This window comes from Tripterygium wilfordii, chromosome 16 (assembly GCF_013401445.1).
Source record: "Tripterygium wilfordii isolate XIE 37 chromosome 16, ASM1340144v1, whole genome shotgun sequence".
NCBI classification, from domain to species: Eukaryota; Viridiplantae; Streptophyta; class Magnoliopsida; order Celastrales; family Celastraceae; genus Tripterygium; species Tripterygium wilfordii.
The window spans coordinates 5,527,279-5,548,216 of NC_052247.1; the positions used below are offsets into that span (position 1 = coordinate 5,527,279).

The 20,938-nt window shown below is 36.1% G+C and overlaps 2 protein-coding genes and 1 long non-coding RNA gene across 4 annotated transcripts; 2 read left to right on the forward strand and 1 right to left on the reverse strand.

Moving 5' to 3' along the window:
• The first annotated feature begins 982 nt into the window (after positions 1–982).
• LOC119980542 (KAT8 regulatory NSL complex subunit 3) lies at positions 983–5,843 on the forward strand. Of its 2 annotated transcripts, none has more exons than XM_038823274.1 (7): positions 983–1,154; positions 1,383–1,444; positions 1,525–1,687; positions 2,722–2,794; positions 4,323–4,388; positions 4,610–4,821; positions 5,707–5,843. In XM_038823274.1, exons 1-7 carry the CDS (start codon positions 997–999, stop codon positions 5,729–5,731), a joined length of 759 nt encoding a protein of 252 aa, XP_038679202.1. In that variant the 5' UTR covers positions 983–996; the 3' UTR covers positions 5,732–5,843. The 2 variants fall into 2 exon arrangements, with proteins under 2 accessions (XP_038679202.1, XP_038679203.1); XM_038823275.1 differs by having other exon boundaries at positions 1,552–1,687.
• On the reverse strand, positions 5,185–6,128 carry LOC119980544 (histidine-rich glycoprotein-like). Its single transcript, XM_038823276.1, has 2 exons — positions 5,492–6,128; positions 5,185–5,395 (listed from the first exon to the last, which is right to left on the reverse strand). The coding sequence occupies exons 1-2, from the start codon at positions 6,077–6,079 to the stop codon at positions 5,390–5,392; spliced, it is 594 nt and encodes a 197-aa protein (XP_038679204.1). The 5' UTR covers positions 6,080–6,128; the 3' UTR covers positions 5,185–5,389.
• Positions 6,129–18,005: 11,877 nt separating this feature from the next.
• On the forward strand, positions 18,006–19,993 carry LOC119981377. The gene is made up of 3 exons (XR_005464110.1): positions 18,006–18,622; positions 19,150–19,210; positions 19,953–19,993. It is a non-coding gene; the product is annotated as an uncharacterized LOC119981377 (long non-coding RNA).
• Positions 19,994–20,938: the final 945 nt, after the last annotated feature.

Consider the following 20,938-nt stretch of genomic DNA (forward strand, 5'->3'; position numbering starts at 1 on the left):
CTCCCAAACATGGCCCAAATATAGGCTCGAGCATACTGTCGTAATACATCCTCTCCAGCACCATCGACTTGTGGACTGTGATGACCAAAATTGTCAGAGAGCCACGAAAATCGAATAGAGGCACCCTACCTCTTCGTACGTGGGGAACCTGACCCAAAAATCGTTGCATGACATCATCCCACTGTTCAACCGCATGTCCAATGATAGCACAACCATCCACTCTCAACCCTAATAACACACCTGCATCCTGGAGAGTGACCGTCATCTCACCGCAACGGAGATGAACTGCGCGCTTCTCGCGCCTCTATCGCTCAACTAATGCGGTAAGTAGTCCATGGTAAAGCCTCATATGACCAATTTGGGTGATCCTATAAAAACCTACCTTGATCACAAATGGCCTAGCACGTGCGTCTAAATCCCATAGCACATGGTGCCTAAACGTGATAGCTCGTCGAGCATCATCCTAAATATATAAATAAAATTTAAGAGAAAACTTTTATGAATGTTTTAATAAATGATAAACAAATTTTTTCCTCACCTCACAAACCTCTAAATTAGGGGTAGAAAATGTTGAGTTAGAGACTTTAAGGATAACTTTCCATTTCCTTCACCCTCTTAACTCTATTCTACAATTCAAATAAGGTGAAATTACGCTTCTTCCTTAAATATCCTTATTTAACTCTATAAAACATAAATCCAAGCAAGCCTTGATGGTTTGCAACATGGCTCACAGGGACTATGGTGAGGGTGCAATTGGGCCTGTTAAGTTGAGCTCAAGGGCCTTCTAACTTAGGCCTATACGCTCACAAATCCTGTAACGGGTTTTGTCATTGTCCAAACTGTCTAATTGGGCCAGCCCACAACAGAACATGTGGGCCATTCAGACCAGATAGTTGTCACGAGCACCGCACGTGAACAAGAAACGCGCGAAAGCAGGCTCTTTTCTATACAGTAGGGTTTTTTACTGATACTCATTTTTGGGCACTGCACCACGCCATGGCTTCCTCTGCACAACCTTCAAAGCGAAGACGAAAGAACCATAGCGGCAACGACAATGATTCTGCTGAGGTTGAAACGTCACTCGAGAAGTTAGCCCCTGTCGTTGTCTTCGCTCATGGCGCTGGTGCCCCTTCCTCCTCTGATTGGATGATTAGGTTTGTCCATTCTTCCTCCTCTTCTTCGATTTTCTTTCAATTCACTTTTTTTTTGACTAATTTATTTGGGTTGATCAGAGTAAATTTAGGGTCTATTATAGTGAACCCATTTCGAGATGAATGTTTGGACACCCTTTTTTTGTAATTAAACAATAATACTTGCGTATATAAGAAAATTAATTTGAAGATGCTGATGAATTTACGATGCTTCACTGATAATTCGTATAGGTGGAAGGAAATGTTGAAGAAGGCATTAGGTGCTGTTGAAGTGGTCACATTTGATTATCCTTGTAGGTTCATTTACCTATGCAATTCCTGTTTCTGTATTCGTTTATGTATAAAGAATGAAAGTTGTAGAACTTCCTATTAGTTGGCAAATTGATGAATGTTGGGGCAGATATTTCTGGTGGAAAGAGGAAAGCTCCTCCAAAAGCAGAAAAGCTGGTTGAGTTTCACTCAAATATTGTGAAAGAGACTGTTGCTAAGTACCCTGGCCATCCTCTGATATTGGCAGGGAAATCTATGGGTTCAAGGTACACTCATTATATTTTTCACTGCTTTGATGTTTTTATTCAAATTGTGTTATATCTAATGCATTAGTGAGTGCTTCAACCTGCAATTGCCAATCTTTTTCAAGTGCATCTTTCAAACATTTCTATATTCCATATGTTAATAATAGGTCCTGATCCCCTTGTAATTTGTTTGGGCTGCACCCCCTTGCTGCTTGAATAAAACTTTTTCCATTCAAAAAAAAAAAAAAAGAAAAGGTCCTGCTCCAAATTAATTGAATAAGGGAAATGGCTGTGGTAGAACTTTATTGGTGTGTCGTAATTGCCAGAAGTACCCTATTGATCTCTACGTTTCTTAATATTTCTGCATTCTAACTCCACCCACACGTGAAAAGGGAAAGATGATAAAATTAAAAAGGAATAATACTGAGTGGCCACAGTGTTAGAGTTCAATACGGATTTATCTATCAATGCAGCCATACACCTTCACTAAGAAGAGAGTGTTTCCTTAATTTGAATTTGTGATGCTTAAGTTGCAATCAATATAATTTACTACTACACGAAATCTAGCTTTTTCCATGGACGGAACCTGAAAACTGGATTAAAAAATTAAAAATGAAAAAAATACTATTGACTTATCTTGGTCCTTGGATGACCTGAGGACATTTCAACCATGTATTGAAAGAGTATTTTTGTTGAAATTTGCTCGACCTCCTCGTTAGAACAGTGGGTTGATTAAACTCAAAACTACTAGTGCTGGAGAGGTGGGGGGCTTTGAAAGTTTCATGTAAATCTATAACTTGTTGCTTGATCACCTTGTTCACGAAACATTTGTAATTTTGTATTTAATTGTTTCTGGTATATCACTTTAAGTATAGATAGACTGTTATTTGTACAGATGCATTTGTGAGTTAAAGTTTTACTTGTCCCTATGATGGATATCTTTTGATCTTAGACTGCCCAAGTTTAATGGCGGTGCACTTCGAATGATAATTATAATACTGTGGCATAGTCTTTGATGTTTATTATTTATTGGTTTCGAATTTGTATCTTTGTAGAGTCAGCTGTATGGTAGCTGCTGAGCCAGTCATTGATGTTTCAGCAGTAGTCTGCTTAGGATACCCCCTGAAGGTATTCTGTTATTCTTTCATTCAATTAGGTGGCACTTTCTTGCCTTTGTTTGTCATGTTGGTTGCCAAAGTTCACTAATTTTTTGTGATGGATCTTCAATTCTTCATTTAGCTTTACAATGAGGGGATATGATGTCTGACAGTAGCTTTGGTGCTCTTCTCATGGCTACTTGATGCCAGTTGGTGCTCTTCTCTCACTCCATTAGGAGGCACTTTCTTGCCTGTGTCAAGTTGTTTGCCAACATTTCCTAGTTATTTGTGATGCTTTATCAAATTCTGGTAGTGGATCTTCAATTCTTCATGTAACTTTTCAATGAGGGGACATGATCTATGACAGTAGCATTGGTGCTCTTCCCGTGGCTACTTATTGGCATTACCAAAAAAAGTGGCTACCTAATGGCAGTCAGTAATCTAAAGGGAAAACAAGTTTAGAGATTTGCATTCATATTGGTGTAAATATTAGGGATAAATTGATTGTGAAATAAAGTAATTTTCTTTTAAAAGTGTGAACTTGGGGTTTTTCCTTGTGCTGTAAAGAGTACCTCGTGAGTATATACCTAGGTGTCGCAACATTTATTGGCATCACACCTAGGGATGATTGCATCCCAGCGTAAAAGAAAATCTCTTGCCATAAATTGTTTTGATATTATTCATTCATTCTTCATTTTTGCTGTTATAGGTTCTATGTATATATGAATTTCCTCTCCAAGGCACATTTCATAGGATTTGCAACTTTAAAAATAGTGGCAAAAATTTTAGATTGTCACTGTTAGTTTCCATGAACAGCAACATAAAAATTTTGTTACTATTTTTAAAGTTGGTTTGCGTTATAGGTGAACATGTTGCCCAATGTTAGAGTTGTAGGGGTGCAACCTAGAGGTCACAAGTTTAATTCCTGGAAACAACCTCTCCACATATTATTTGAGGTTAAGGTCTGCATCTTGCATGTCCCCAGCCTTGCCCTGTTCCATGATTTTCCATTTTTCTCAACATTTCAATTATCCTATGTTTTTTCAAACATGTATTACTATTTAACCAATATATATTTGGAGTTAAATGCTCCTACGTAAGTCATTTAATTCTCTATAAGTGTTTCAGATGATGATTTTGTATCTTTTCTCCTTTGATTATGCGTCACCATCGTGGAAATTTCCATCATAGTGACTACATATTTCAAAAGTGTTGAAAACACTTTAGGTTGTTATAAATTTATAATTTCACTCTCCTGATATGTGAATGTTCTTCCTTAGATCTCTAACCATTTTCTACCCTACATAAATCTTTTGGTTTTATAAAAAGTTATATAGTCTTGTGTTTATATTCTAAGCTGAAGATAACTAATGAATTTCCTTATGCACTAGACGTAGCAAGATGACAAGAAATTCTATATTATGAAATGTTTGCTTTATGTAGGCTGCATACTGCATTTTGATCTGCTAGTGCCCCTGAGTGGCTGTGGTTTAGTGTCATATTACAAAGATAAGCTAGTTGTCATACAACTTATTCAACCTAGTTATTGAATATTTCAGGGAATGAATGGCACCATACGAGATGAGATATTGTTGCAACTTACAGCCCCTGTAATGTTTGTACAGGTGCAATTTTCATGCTCACTTAGTCCTTCCCATTTGAAGTCTCTATGTATGCTGTTTCGTAACTAATCTATCAGGGAATGTCTACATCTGTGCAGCCTTAAGTAAATTTCTTCACATGGAATTATTTATTTTAATCACACATTATGATTCCAAGTAATCTCTTATTTCCTTGGTGCCATTACAACACTGATACGCTATTACTCTTTTTTCACGCTTAAAAGGGTAGCAAAGATGGACTATGTCCCCTTGACAAGTTGGAAGGTGTACGCAAGAAGATTAAATCCCATAATGAGTTGCATGTGGTGGATGGTGGTGACCACTCATTCAAGATTGGAAAAAAGCACCTTCAAATGAAAGGTTCAACTCAAGATGAAGCGGACCGTCTTGCTGTAGAGGCCATTGCAAAGTTTCTCTCCATATGTCTTGGAGAAAGGTGATAATCATCTTTAATCTCGTATTTCTCGATTTTTTACCTATTAGGCTATTACTCCTCTGAAGGTTCTACTTTATTGGCTTTTTAGGATATATTTAAAAATTATTTAGGTTATGTTGTCTTAAAACACCCAGCCTCTAGTAGATCTTTTGTTTTTTAATGCTCAGAAATTGAGGGCAATGTCGGTTGTCTTTCCCAAATAGAGATATCCTAGACCTAGATTTTGGATTTCCTGTTATGCGTAGGGAGCAAGAACCCACATTAGAAATATGTTAGTTTCCTTCAACTATGGCGATCTATTGTTTGCGACCGATGTCCAGAATTAGTATTTTTTTAGTGGTTGTCAATGACCGGCAAAAAGAGTGAAATATTAATATAATACCAACTTCTATTATTAAAACAAACACATAACATAAAGTTACAAAGATAAACATGTAAATCCTCTAATGAGGCCACAATAGTTCACCAATTATAACATCTTTGTCCGCTTATTGAGACTTGTTTATTTTAGTCTTTGTACCATACATATTTAGTATTATGTTGACAGGCACCCTCTCTTAACGATCTCTCAATCCTGCACAAAAATTACAAACCACAGGAAATAGAATTACTTGAAATAGTCATTATAATAGTGAGATTATTGGAGTGGTAAGTAGTTAACAACACTTGCCTTGTCGCTGTCGCTACTACTGCTGCTGCTGCTGCTGTCACTGCTACTACCATGATCCTTGGCCGCCTTCTTGTAGATGTTCTTTTTTTCTTTCTTCTTGCACTCCCCATTCTTTTCCTTTTTTTCTTTCTTCTTGCACTCTCCATTATTTTCCTTCTTTTCTTTCTTCTTGCACTCCTCATTCTTTTCCTTCTTTGCTTTACTTTTCTTTTCAGGTTTTCCACAGGGTGCATGAACTGATGGATGTTTGTTGGCCGTGTGAACTGGGGGCTGTTCATCACATTGCTTGACCACATGGTTGTTGCCAGTGTGGTTCCCATGCTTGTTGGCTAAGCCTTGATGGTGGTGACTGGTTTGGCTGTGATGGTTATTGGGCTGATGCACAGGGGGCTGTCCATAAGAATGGGCGTGGATTTTGGTCTTGTGGTGCCTGTGTGTGGGTTCGGCGGGGTGTAGTTGGGCCTGGGCCGTGTGGTCGTGGCAGTGAGAGTTGGTTTTGGTTTTGGTCTTGTCATGGGTATGGCCCTTGTAGGCCTCTTGATTGTAGTTGTCTTCCTCCACAGACTTGTACATTTGCGTTGAACCCATGTTGATGGTGGTTCTTGCTCTTCTTTATCGGTGACACAACTACACACAATGCAGCGTTCGATTGAACACACACATATATATATAGGGTTGGATATAGGGTTGGAGCTCCAAAGTGTGATTCCTTCTCCAATTAATTTCCGCGTCTGCTTCTTCGGTCTTATCATTGCCTTTTTTATCCGAATCGATTCGATATTTTGTTTATGTGAATTGAGGATTCCTGTCCAACTGTCTTCAACTCAAAGATTCTAAGGAAAACTGCAGTTAGACTGAAAATGAGATTGATCTCCTCCTCTTCCTTTTTGAGGATATAGACATTTTGTTTATTGCTCATCGATTTCTTAAATGGAAAGTTACTTTTTTAAATAAAAAAAAAAGAGAAAGAAACGTTGCTCTCAAGCAATTCACAACAAAATTTATTTGATAAAATTACACCGAAGAACCAAATGTGAGAGGTTTGTTTCAATAAGATTAAGGACGATGCAAAAAAAATTTGAAAATAAGAACGAAAGTTACAAACTTATTAAAATGTTCATGCATTGTAAAAAGACGCTTCTTCTTCCGCTTCCTTCGCTAGCGATAGTTTCTCTGTCGATCTCTTTCTTCGTCATATCCTACATTGTCATAACCAACGAAAGTTCCTCATCTCTTCTATTGATTGAAGTTCTTCTAGACTCTTCTTCCTCGATCGGATCTACACGTGCATAAGAGACAGATCTTCAAGCTGAGCTTTTGATCAAGAGAGAGAAATAGAGAACGAACATGAAAATGTGATGCTTTGATTGTCATCACATACCTATTTTTGGTATTTTTTGTAGTTTCTTTTCGTTCTGCTAATGATGTATTTGAAATTGGATATGTTAATATTATATTTGTTTTGGATTAGCTGATATTATATTTGTTTTGGATATATTTATATTATATTAGCTTATTTTATCTGTTTTTGATATGCTGATATTATATATTTTTAATATCTTATCTGTTTGTTCAATTTATCAATATTTATTGTGATGCTCTTACTAAATGAAATTCTTGTATTTCAACCTTCATTGTGGCGATATTAATAGATGAAATTTTCATGCTTCAGTCTTCAAACAAATAACATTTCATTTAATATCTTATCTATTTGTTCAATTTATCAATCTTTATTGTGGTGTCCTTACTAAATGAAATTATTGTGTTTCAACCTTCATTGTGGTGGCATTGTGAAATGGCATTCTCATGTTTCAGTCTTTCAACATATAACATTTCATTAAGAACAAACGATGTTTTTACATGACATATAACATTTTACTAAGACAGATGACATTAGGACATGTATCAAATTCTTAAAATAGATATAATAAAACAGATAACATATCAGGAGGTCGAAATAGATAATATATCACCAAATCTCATATTCGAATATATCATAAATAGGTCTTAAAAAACCATAAAAATCACAACATAAAACTGTCGAAAGCACTTATGTGACGACAATTGAAGGAGAATAGCAAGATCTACAAGCTCCGCTATGAAGATGAGTAGATCCAAATTCGAATACAACATAATCAGAATGAAAAAATCACAAAAAAAAAACACCATAGAAACTGTCGAAAATACTAATATGATCAAAAACAAAGGAGAATAACAAAGGAGAAACGAAAATCCAATGATCAAATCATGTTTTGTCGATAAGTTTAGATCTACAAGTCCTTTAGGAAAAATGAGGGTATTTTAGATAATAAAATAAATTATTTTAACTTTTTGTCCTTTTATGAAGTATAATTTTAAACTTTATGGAACAAAACTTATTTATATGTCCTTATTGGAACACAACTTTAAAGGGTTAGTTAGCAATAGGTCCCCCAAAATAACTTTTTATTCCAATACTTCCACTCTAATTTTCTTTTAACCCATAAGTTTCATAAGTATATAAGATTTATTCTATTGAAAAATTATTTAAAATATCTTTTTTATTGATCAAAGTAACCTCAACCCTTGTTTTATTTCTAAATTTCAACAATCAAATATCTTTTCCAAAATTAGTGTGGTCGGATAGCCATAACTCACTCGTTTAAACTCTAATTGAGATGACTTTTATGGCGTTCAAAATAAGACTCAAATACCCAAAAAATTATGTCTAATATATTTTTGGATATTCAAAAATTTTAAGGTCAAATCGAGGCTCAAAGTTTGTGAATCAGAGCTATGTTTATGACAACAATGTGTTCGACGTCAATGTGTTCAGACAGTCATAACTCACTTCTTTGAGCTCTGATTGAGACGATATTTATGGCGTTTGAAAGAAATCTCTATGATTCATAGAATTATGTCTTATTCATATTTGGAGATTCGAACATTTCAGAGGTGAAATTGAGGCTCAAAATTTGCGCATTAGAATTATGTTTATGACATCATTGTATTCGATGTCAGTGTGTTTGGACAACTATAACTCACTTGTTTGAGCTCTGATTTAGATGATTTTTAAGCAATCAAAAGAAGACTCTAAGACCCGCAAAATTATCTCTAATATATTTTTAGAGGTTCAAAAATTGTAGAGGTCAAATCAAATCTCAAAGTTTGCACATGGGAGCTGTGAATCGTATAAACATAATTTTACACTAAATTTATCTGCATTATCTGTTGTGGTTTTCTTGTGGTTAATATATATTGAAATTTAGCTACAATAAATTTATATGTATTATTTATTGTGGTTTTGTTATTTGTTACGGTTAGTATATGTTGAAATTGATCTATACTAAATTTATATGCGTTAGTTTATCTGCATTATTTGTTGTGATTTTGTTATGTTTAGTATATATTGAAATTTATCTGAATTAAATTTGTATAAGTTAGTTTATCAACATTATTTGTTGTGATTTTGTTATGATTATTATTGTGGATAAATAAAATAGCTCAAAGCCAAGTCAGCATGACAGGTTGGGTCATGCCAGGTCAACCTAAGACGTTGGAAAGAGGAGACTTATCCTCAAACTGAGACGTTGGGAAGAGAAGACTTATCCTCAAGCTAACAAATGTTCAAATGCAAAGAAGATCAGGATCAGGGATCAAGGGAGATTTGATCTAACTACCATGATACTCAATTTCAAATACTTTTATCGGATCATCCTGTCAACTCCAATATAAAGGAGGTTAGGGATATGTCAAGGTACACTACACAGTTCCTAAAATTTACTTCCATTCCACTTTGATTCTCTGAAGAGTTCTTACTTGCGCGTCTGAGTGCCTTTAGGCCACGGAAGGGCCCCCTTCTCTTTTGTTCCTGCAGGATTTCTTGGAGACTTGCTGCTCGTCAGCTGTGCCAGAAACTGATATGTGGGTTGTTTGATTTTTGCGTCCACAATTATATATTGAAATTTATCTGCACCAAAAATAAATTTATTTACATTGCACTTAATTATATGCACTGTAAATAAATTTTTATGATTATTATATGTTGAAATTCATCTGCCCTAATGATAAACTATTTGCACTGTAGATAAATTTATCTGTATTAAATTTCTATGCGATTTTTTTTTATCTTAAAATATATCGATAATGAATCTTGTTTTAAAGAGTTTTTCACATTGATTTAAAATATTCAAATTTCGTCATTTATTTTGAGAGATAAATAGTTTGAAGTTTCGCAAAATATAAGGAAAAAAAAAAGTCAAAACTGATAATGTCATGTGCATGGAGAAAAGTGGAAAAGAAAAAGCATAGATTGTTAGGAAATTTTATCAAATGAAAAGGAATATATATAGGTAATTTAATGAATTGTATCCATATTAATAAATTTTTTTGGTTGTCCTTATTGGAACATGTCTTTCCAATTTTGTCTTTATTAGTAATTATTCCAACATTTATTTGAGAGACTTATCTCTAATTTTCCCTATTTAATTTTGGTCAGGAGGAGTTGGAAGATTTTCTGTCTTTATTGAATTGGAGCCAAATAATATATACTCAAATAATATATATTTTTTATAATAAGTATATCTAAATACTATGGTACTTACTGAATTGTGTCTAACATTTCGTGTGTGGCTTAAGTTAAAGGAAGAAAAATAATAATGGACATTGAAGAGCCAAAATATAAATAAATTACCTTATGGCTTCGTTTAACAAATTGCAGCTGCTGATGATGTGAAGTTCGAACTGGAAGGTGCATAAATGATACATATTCTATATGTGTCAAAAGACTAGGCGTCCTTCACATCAATAACATCATACTCTGAATCTGCTTTTGAAAAAAACAAACTAATAATGCATAGTGGTCTGGCACAGCACATATTCTATACATACATGTCAAAAAAAAGTGTGATGGATGAATTCTAGACGTGAATTCAGAATATATATGAAGCTAATTGGTACCACTTCATGGAGAGCAACATGACCACCTACTAAATTTATAGACAAAAATGATCTAGTCCGGCCAAACAGGTCATAGATGGAACCACAAAATGACCTGGAACGCTCTATGGAATATTGCACAATCATCTTTTTTTTTTCACTATGTATGATTCATCGACATTGTTGGTCCAAATTTACAAATATATGAAATCGTGCAAGTAATAAAGAGAGAGTAGAGTATCGTCCCACAAAGATTTTGACAATTTAATTCTATATCAATCAAAACTACAATTGTACTAAGGTGGAGAAGCGAATTAGTTTTGTTTTGATTTGATTTGTTCTAAACTAAAACAAATATTAAAAAGTGATTAACAACTAAATTAAGCGAGTAAGCAAGAACAAGATTGAACTCAAGAATGAAAAGTATTAGGGTACCTAATTTCACCGTCCTTTATCCGATTCAACTCCCTTGACTCTTTAATCTCCTAAATAACTATCTCATTGTTGACAATCGGTCTCTTTATCCTATCAGATGCTCAATGCTTGGTTACACCAAAAGTGTCTCTATCCCTAACCTCTATTATTCCTAACAATCGGGTTCAAGAGACAAAGATCTATTAAGATTTGTGGATTAACTGTGTAGCATTTGCATGTCATGCCCCTATATTCCTATGGTTCATGCAACCTGCGATATCTATGATAAGAGGCAAATCCTAGATATCTCCTTCCAGTCTCAATATAGGTAACGAATCAATTGAATGATGAGCAAACATCCAAAAGCATTAAGCACACCCATAAACAATCAACAATAGATAGAAATCAAGAGAAATCAAGAGAAATCAAAGCCAAGTTTATTGAATCATCAAAGTTAGGTTACATTCGAACACTAGCAAGAGAATCTAGCCACTCATGGAGTCAAGAAACATCATATAAAATGAAAGTAAACCATAAAACCCAGGATAAAAGAGGAGAGAAGAAACCCCCTTCTTCTCCATGCTTCAATGGCTTCCTCCTTGAGAGCTCCAAAACTCTAGCCTCCAAGATCAATCCAAGTGGGAGAGAATGTCTCTAAAACCCTAAAACTACCCTTTTATACCTCCTTAAGCCCCTATGTCGTTTCTCTAACAAGTTGGGGTCGTTTTGGCTCAAACCCACTTGAATTCGAGACTTTTTCGTGAAATTTACTGTGCTGTGAATAGTAACTCCGATTGATTGGGAATAGTTTTGATCGATCGGAAATGGAATCTGGAAATTGAGCTTTACATGGCCCGATCGATCAGGCTTCAATCCCGATCAATTGGGATTTAGCTCTGTCTCTGAAAGTGACCGATTCTGACTCGATTTTGCTCCGTTTCTTCAATGCATGCCTCAAACACTTGAAATGTGTACAAATGAAATACTTAGGCAATATCAATTCTCAATTCACTCAAAAAGACAAAAAAATACATGTAAAGGGGTACCTAATATATGTATATTCTAGGCACAACAAACACCCCCACACTTAATCTTTGCTCGCCCTCGAGCAAGTTGAGAATGAAGAAATGATTTTCATTGATGCTCAAATGAAAAACAAAATAACTAGCACTAATGCAGATTAAGAAACTAATCGATGCCACTTTTGTAGGGCTCACGATGACACTTAGCATGTACCACAAGTCTTTAAACCCCTAGGTGTCCCTAGTAGAAGGAGTTGTGTCTCTTGAGGATTTACAAGAATGATACCCACAAACATTAAACAACTACAATGCCAAAGTTCTTGTCATCAACAAGAGTATAAAATGAACTTACAATTGCAACCCTATCCACACTAACAAACCAAGTATTAGGGCATTCAAACAAATAAAAGCAATCCTTCAAGAGTCTTATCTCATTCACCATGTAAAAGAATATCATGAAATGATGCACATAATGGAATGCACTTGCAAGTTTGGCTTCATAATGAACTAAACAAAGGCCATGTAATTTTCCAAGAACAATAAGAATCAAAAAGCAAATACAATGAGTATTTATTCAAACTTCATTCTTATTTACATTCTTTGCTTCTTTTTTTTCTCTTTTCAAAGGTGACTTGCGCAATGCACAACCCCTTTAAGCCTTCTAAATGACTCATGTAACGAGTTTTTGACCAATAACTTCCAATCCAGTTGGCTTAGGGCACTAGGTGTTAAGACACCACAAAGGATCTAATTACTCGAGTTAAAAATGTTACGAGGTTAAACTAGTCATTAAGGTACTCTAACATTCATTTCCTACATTTTTACGTGAAACTCACTGTTTGCTAGGCAAGAGACCCAGTTACTCAGCAGGAAACTCATGAAAAAACCAATTATTCATAAACTCAACTTTTTCTTTTTCTTTTTTTTTTCTTTTCTTCTTCTATATTTTTCTCTTTTCATTGCTCAAGTACTGCTACTTAAAATCAAATTGATCTCAAACAACCACGAATGCCCAAAGTCGCGTCATATTTCATACTCCACAAACAAGTGTTCCACATCACAAAAGAGCACAATGGGTGAAACTAACTCAAGATAGGAAAAACTCAATTGGATAGATGCCTACAACAAGATCTATCAACACATCAAAGATCACAAAGTTCATCCAAATACGCTCTAGAATGACATGGCATAAGGCATTGAAGTCAATAGTTCTTTTTCTTTTAGAAATCTAAAAATAGAATCCTAGATTCCTACCCCCACACTTAAATTATGCAATGTCCTTAGTGCATGGAATAGGTGAAAATATGACAAAAATAAAGAGAGAGATGGAACAATAAAACCAGGATTGCCTCCCACAAGTGCTTAGTTTAGAGTCTTCAGCCCTACTTCTCCGGTCAAAAATCAACTGGGGTCCTTGGGAGTTGTGGTGTAGACTCCTCTTGATGGCTTATTGGGATTGACATTTGTTGGCCTAGATGCTATGCAATGAGCACAAGCCTTCACCACCACATCTTCATTAAGAAAAGCATTTTTCTTCATTTTCGTCGGCTTCTTCTACATCTTGGTCTTCCTTCTTTTCTTCTTTGGCTCTCCAACTTTGGCTATTGGCATTTCAATTTCAGCTTGGGGAGTTGCCTTAGGAATTTCATGCTCAACATTGGCATCGTGAGCTAGAAAAATTTCTACTGGAATGCGTGGAGCTTGCTTCACAAAATTGTCGGGATGTCGGACCAATCTAGCTCAACTGCATACCATGGCTACCCTACACTGCTATTTTTTACATTATCTACAACTATTGCACTAGACCAATTGATCGGGGTGGGGGTCCGATCGATCGGATCTTGCCCCTGTACCCCTTTTCCAGAATTTGCTTCCTGCAACTTCATTTCCTGTAATTTTTTTCACTTTTTCAACATCTAGATCAGCAATAGTTTTAATCAAATTACGATTTTGGAGTGTAATTGCCAAGCATTGCTCCTTCTCCTTCCCTTTTGGATTCACCTCCGATTGGCTTGGCAAGGTACCCCTTTCTTTAGTTGACAAAGTATTAGCTATTTGCCCCACTTGAACCTCAAGATTTTGGATAGAAGCTCCATAGTTTTGCATCAAATTTGCTTGAGCTTGTAAGGCGGTATCGGTTTTGTTCATGTAGTGCTCCGTCTTGGTCATGAATTGGGAGGTTTGGGTTGAAAGTGCATCTAAGTCTCCAACTAGCTTTGAGAACATCTCATCAATGTCTCTTGTCTTCTCTTGGGGCTATAAAAGTTATGGATTTTGAATATTTTGGGTGTTGCTCCAAGAGAAATTATGACGGCTTTTGAACCCCGGATTGTAAAAATTGGAATAAGATTCATTTCGCAGCCTAAGTTGGCTCCTTCAATAGCATTAACTTGCTCCATAGGGGTTGAAAAAGATGAAATTAGACATGCCCCATTTTGATGCGCTCCACTACAATAATCACACTTGATGCTTGAAAATCATTGAAGCGCATTTACTCCTTGAGTGGAGTTCATTGTCAAAGCATCGATTTTCTTAGCCATAGTGGTTATGGTAGCCATCAACTCACTATCTCTTTGATTGCCTTGCCTTTGAGGGAGCCTCTTCGTAGGCCAAGAATTGTTTGTCTTAGCAACCTTGTCAAGTAAAATTCGGGCCTCCTCTTGAGATTTAGTCATAAATGAATCATCCGCGACTGCATCCAACATTTGCCTACTCACACCCAATCCGATATAGAAAGCTTGATACACCACCCACTCTGGGAGGCCATAATTAGGACAACTCCTTATGATAGCTTTGAACTGCTCCCATGTCTCATAGATAGATTCAAATTCAAGTTGAGCAAAAGTCATGATGTCATTCTTAATTTGAACCACCTTGGAAGGAGGAAAAGATTTACTCAAAAATTGCTTCAACAACTCCTCCCAAGTGCCAATAGAATTTGGAGGCAACGACATCAACCAAGCCTTGGCTTTGTCCCTCAAAGAGAAGGGAAATAATCTCAGCAAAATAGCATCCTGCAAAGCTCCATTGATATCAAAAGTAGTGCAAATGTGCAAGAAGGATGAAAGGTGTATGTTTGGCTCTTTGTGAGGAAGACCATAGAAGACCACCGAATTGGAGATTATGTTTATGATCGCCAGCTTGATTTCAAAGTGTGTAGTATTGATTGGGGGATGCTGAATACTAGAGGGAGTGGTATCCCAAGTAGGCCTAGCACACTCTTCCAAAGAGCGGGGGTCATTTTGCCTTGGAGGCCCATCCACCTCGTTAGCCTTGTTCCCACCATTAGCATTTCTATTGCCATTCAAGCCTCCACCTCTAATGGGCTCAACACCATTGTAACCTTGCGACAAGTTATCCCTCATGCATTCCAATAGATTATTTGGTTGTTCCCGTCTAAGTTGGCAAAGAATTCTCTCAATCTCTGGATCTAGAGTTGCTAAATCCAAGCTAAGAGTCCTTCTCCCAAAACTCATACAAGAGAAGAAGAATCACCTAAAAGAAAGACAAGAAAGTAAAATCCAAATTAGCACAATAATTAACGTAAGTCAATAAGAACAAAAATTACCTCAATCCCCGGCAACGGCGCCAAAAACTTGTTGGTGCAAATTCACAAATATACGAAATCGCACAAGTAATAAAGAGAGTAGAGTATCGTCCCACAGAGATTTTGACAATTTAATTCTATATCAATCAAAACTACAATTGTACTAAAGTGGAGAAGCGAATTGGTTTTGATTTGATTTGTTCTAAACTAAATCAAATATTAAAAAGTGATTAACAACTAAATTAAGCAAGTAAGCAAGAACAAGATTGAACTCAATAATGAAAAGTACTAGGGTAACTAATTTCATCGTCCCTTATCCGATTCAACTCCCTTGGCTCTTTAATCTCCTAAATAACGTCCTCATTATTGACAATCGGTCTCCCTATCCTATTAGATGCTCCATTACTGGTTACACCAAAAGTGCATCTATCCCTAACCCCTGTTATTCCTAACAATCGGGTTCAAGAGACAAAGATCCATTAAGATTTGTGGATTAATCGTGTCGTGATTGCATGGGTCATGCCTTTATATTTCTATAGTTCATGCAACCTATGATGTCTATGGTAAAAGGCAAATCCTAGATATCTTGATCGATCGGGATTTGGCTTTTACCATAGAAATTGAGCTTTACATGGCCCAATCGAGCGGGCTCCAATTCCGATCGATAAGGATTTGGCTCTGTCTCTAAAAGTGACTGATTCTGACTCGATTTTGCTCCGTTTCTACAATGCATGCCTCGAACACCTAAAATGTGCACAAATGAAATACATGGGCAATATCAATCTCAATTCACTCAAAAAAACAAGAAAATGCATGTAAAGGGATACCTAATAGATGTATATTCTAAGCACAACAGACACCAAGTAGTAATTTTCGAGAGTCCAGAGTCGAATCTACAGGGAAACAAATGTAATTTTGGTGGATGAATACAAATAATTAACAAGTAAAGATAATCACAAAGAATAATAAATATATTGTTGAAAAGTAAAAAGAGGGGCTGAATGAGTTGGTAGCATGAAAGATTATATCGAAACTAAAACAAGATTTATGAAAACAATTAAGTAAAAAGCTCTAGCCTCTAATCTATCTCGATGGATGTTCAATTCTCATATTCAAGGTAATATTGCAAATATACACAACCATGCATAGTGAAATTGTGTGATATCAAACAACCATACAAGTGCAACGGAAATTGGGCATGACGACTTCTATACAAATATGAAGGTCATCGAGTTCATTGATCTATGATGAAAGCTTAGATGTAGATCATCTATTCTTATGCATTAATATTCCTAACAAGGCTCGACTTTGCTAGCACCCCAATTCCACACTCAAAGACCAATTCACCATAACTCTACCATACTTATTTCATAAATTTCATGAAAACCAATAATGAACTCATACAATCGATAACTATACAATTAGCTCAAACAATTAGGGAAATCATGCATTGGGTGTTTAAAACTTCCATACAAACATACCAAATTTCTAGACTATCGATGAATGCTTAGAACACAACACACCATTATGAATTAATGTTCCCCCTGGAGCTTAGCTTGGTTGTGGAACTAGATTCACACTCCAAATCTATCCATCACAATATAATATGCTCATTTAAATATATCCAACGCATAACTATCACAAAATCACAAGAGATAAATCGAAACTACGGCTTTATGAACACATATACCTTGAGCAATCAAACATCACATCCACTCTTTGAGATTATAAACTAAAAGATAGAACTTGTCACTCATGATTGTTGTGATAAACATTAAAATTATTTTCATCTAAATAAATGTTTACACAAATTCAATGAAAAGAATTAAGAAACACACAGAAATCTAGAGAGAGAAATTAACATAAAACTACTCCTACAACTATGGTGGTTAATGGAATGTAAGCGAAAAAACCCTTAGATTAGGGTTTTAACCTCTTGCCTATAGTAAAAAATACCTATCTACTCTTACAAAGTCATCCCCCATTAGTTATAATTGTTAAATGCTCAAAAACCCAACTTGAAATCTATTTTCGGAGTGTAGCTCGCGAACATCTGAGGTGTCCGAACGGATTTGAATTTGTCTCAATTGCAACATTTTACTCATGTCCAGATGGTACTATTCATCTATTGATGAAACTATTCACAGCACTGTAAAGTCTCTAAAATATCCAATTTAGATCCATTTCCTACGAAATTAAAGGGAAACACTTGTAAGTGATAAGCTTGATTATTGGTTTTGCGCCAGCTAACAACCTTGCCTCCATCGTATTCGCACTTTCATCCAGTTGTCTCTCGAATCTTTTGAATTCTAGGGTTTTTTTTTGTGAAGACACAAAGTTCCTCTTTGCTGCTGTCAAGACGCAACATTTTGGAATGGTTAATGTTTGACATCTTTTAGTAATATGTTGCGTGTAATACCCCAACATTTAAAACGAATTAAAGTGAAATTTTCAATAAGGGTTAAATTGAATGTACAAATTGTTAAGAGGTTAAAATTAGTATTTAGAAGAAATTAGGGTAATTGGAATATATATATATATATATATATAATCATGATTGACAAATATTACTCAACCGAAAGTGTGATGTAGTTTAAAATAATAATAATAATAAAAAAATATGCCACTTTCGGTGAAAAGACAAATATAATACAAATAAAAGAAAAATAAAGAAAAAGAAAGGAAGAAGAATCGAAGAAAACAAAAGTGAACTGTGCTCTCCTTTAGCTCTCTCCCTGCGACGCTTAGCCAAGAATGGCAACTTCATCGTCCGTTCACCAAACGAGATGCCGTTACCACCAAAATAAAGCTTGGACTTCCAGGAGCAAAACCCAATGAGTCTCAGCAAGTTTCGTCGACTGTAGCCACCAGAATCGAGTTTGGAAACTCACGGCAACCACAAGGTAAAAGTGGTCGATCCGGCCAACTCTGGCCACCATTCAGCTCGTCGTCACCACCATTCAACTCACCGGATTGAGGAGCACTTAGGCCAACTAATTTTCGGGTGAAACAAACCCCGGATGCCGGAGATTCGAGTTTGACCCGAAATGGGTCAATTTGACCCGGTTTTGATCCGGCTGGAATTTCATTTTCCGACGACCCCGAAGTTCTATTTTAACTTGTTTCGTTGTTCTGAACGTGTTGGCGATGTTTTTGGATCCATACAGAATAGCGTTGGAGCATCTTGGCAATTTCGTCTTAAATATGCATATATGTATGGTATACATGGAGGTATAATACGAAACTAGAATATAGTTTTTCATTAATTAGAGAATATAATATTAATTGAATGAATATTTTATATAGATATTGATAATACATAGAGATTTATAAAAATGTATTATTATTAAATAAGTTTATTGAATTTAGAATAGTTGATCGAGATTTCATGGAATCTTTGACTCGTCATACCAGTTTGTATGGTTGACGTTGGATCGCTGAATCACAATCATAATAATCACGACAATGATACGAACACAACCATACCCACGGTGGTGCCATTGGTGGTTGTCGAATGAATAGTATGAATAGTGACCGAGTTGGTGATCGGGTTGCATGCATGCAACTCAATGAAATATGTTAGTGATATTTTTTAATTTTAATCAAGGGTAATTTGGTAATATTGATAAAGGGGAAAATTGGTAATTTCACCTCCAAGGGTAAAATGGCAAGTTCATTTTCAAGGGTAAAAGGATAATGTGGATTTGTACAAATTGTGATTGATTATTAATCAGTATGAAATTGGTATATTGGTATAGGTGATCGAGGAGTTGGACTTGAGGCTGTAGACGGTTAATTATTTTGTGTACCGCTATCGAGGTAGGGGTTTCCTTACTCTTGCATGTGACTTTAGAGTTCCGGTTTTACGGACTCTGGTGATATTATGGTTTTGTCAGTTTCCGGGGGTGGAAATACGACCTGTTTGTATGTTGATTTATATTCTCTGTTATATATATATATAACTGTTGGTATGTTTTCTGAGAGTGAGGTGATTGGAGGTGTTGGATGTGGATGTGGATGTGGATGTGGATTGTAGGCCCATATAGGCGCCTAAATGATCGGATATGGATTTCTGATGGATGATATATATATATATATACATATACAGACCGGATATATATCGGTGGACCGTCTGAGATGGGGTGCATCACAGGGGACGCCCTCTGGTGTAGGCTATGCTATCGGGATACCCGATCCTCATCCAGTTTCGGTGTGGACCTGGACTGGGAGACACCCTACGGGGATTAGGGTGGGTCCAGGGGTGTGATGGATTGTTGGAGATTGATGTGGTGATTACAGTGTTGGATAGCCTTATCGGCTACCATTTCACTTGATTGGATTGGTGTATGGATTTCTGGAGACCAGTGTGGGTGGTTCCAGTGTTGCTTAGCCTTATCGGCTATTGTGCTATTTGGTTGACTTACTGATGGATGTATATTTCCTGTATTGCATACTATGCATTTCATTTCTGGATTTATCATTATTATTTATGGATATTGGCGTTTCCTCTCTACGCCCTACTGAGCTTTGTGGCTCACCCCTCTTCTTTATCCCCTTTCAGGTGAGTTGGATGTAGGTGATGGCGGTCAGCGGCGGGATGCGTGAGCTGGTGTGTGGGAACCTTTTGTATTGTATTTGTATATTTTATTACTGGGTTTGATATCGGGTAGATATATTTTATTATTCCGCTGATGTATTCATACTCCGGTATTTCAAGTGATTTAGGTGGTGGTATGTATGGTATTTTGGGTTCAGTACTGATTATTATACATTGTGGGAGCTAGTATGATTATTATTATTACAATTTATTTTATTGAGTTTAATTGTATGAGTTGGGATCAGGTTCGGCGGACGGGGTGTCCCCTGCCGGTCACGTTCCTGTGGTATAGGTACACTTCGGTATACCTTAGGAGAGAGGGGCGTGACATTGCGTTTTTGTTCACGGGCTTTATTCAGCTCTTCTATTTGAATATTTGTTCTTTTATTTATTTATCTTTCTTTATGAGGTCATTCTATTATGAACGTTTAGACCAATCTAATCTCTGTACATATATAAGCCAATATGGCAGTTAGTTTCTTCGAGTTGAATGAACAAGTTTGATTCAGCTTTCTTCTCTGTCCATCTTCTTCTATTCTTCATTGTTCTTGATCTTGATATTCATGTTGTAATCTGCAAACACAAGATATACATAAATTATTTCATGGTATCGGAACGAATCGATCCCCAAGATATTCAAGTCACAAATACAACCATGGTGAATACAACACTCTTAGAAGTTGCGAACTACATGAGACAAACCTCAACTTTCTCTCAAACTGGTACATTTGCACGAGGTCTGATTCAAATGGTTAAATGTACCAGAACCATCAACTTTTTCTCAAGCTGACACAAAAGTATCAAGTCCAATTCAAACTGGTTAGCAAACACCAGGACTATCAAATTCATTGTCTCAAGCTAAGCTTCTCATACCATCTACAGTACTTCGAAGTTCCGTTTCTATACCTCCATTTATCCCATCAATAGCTGCACCTATATTGTCAACTCCT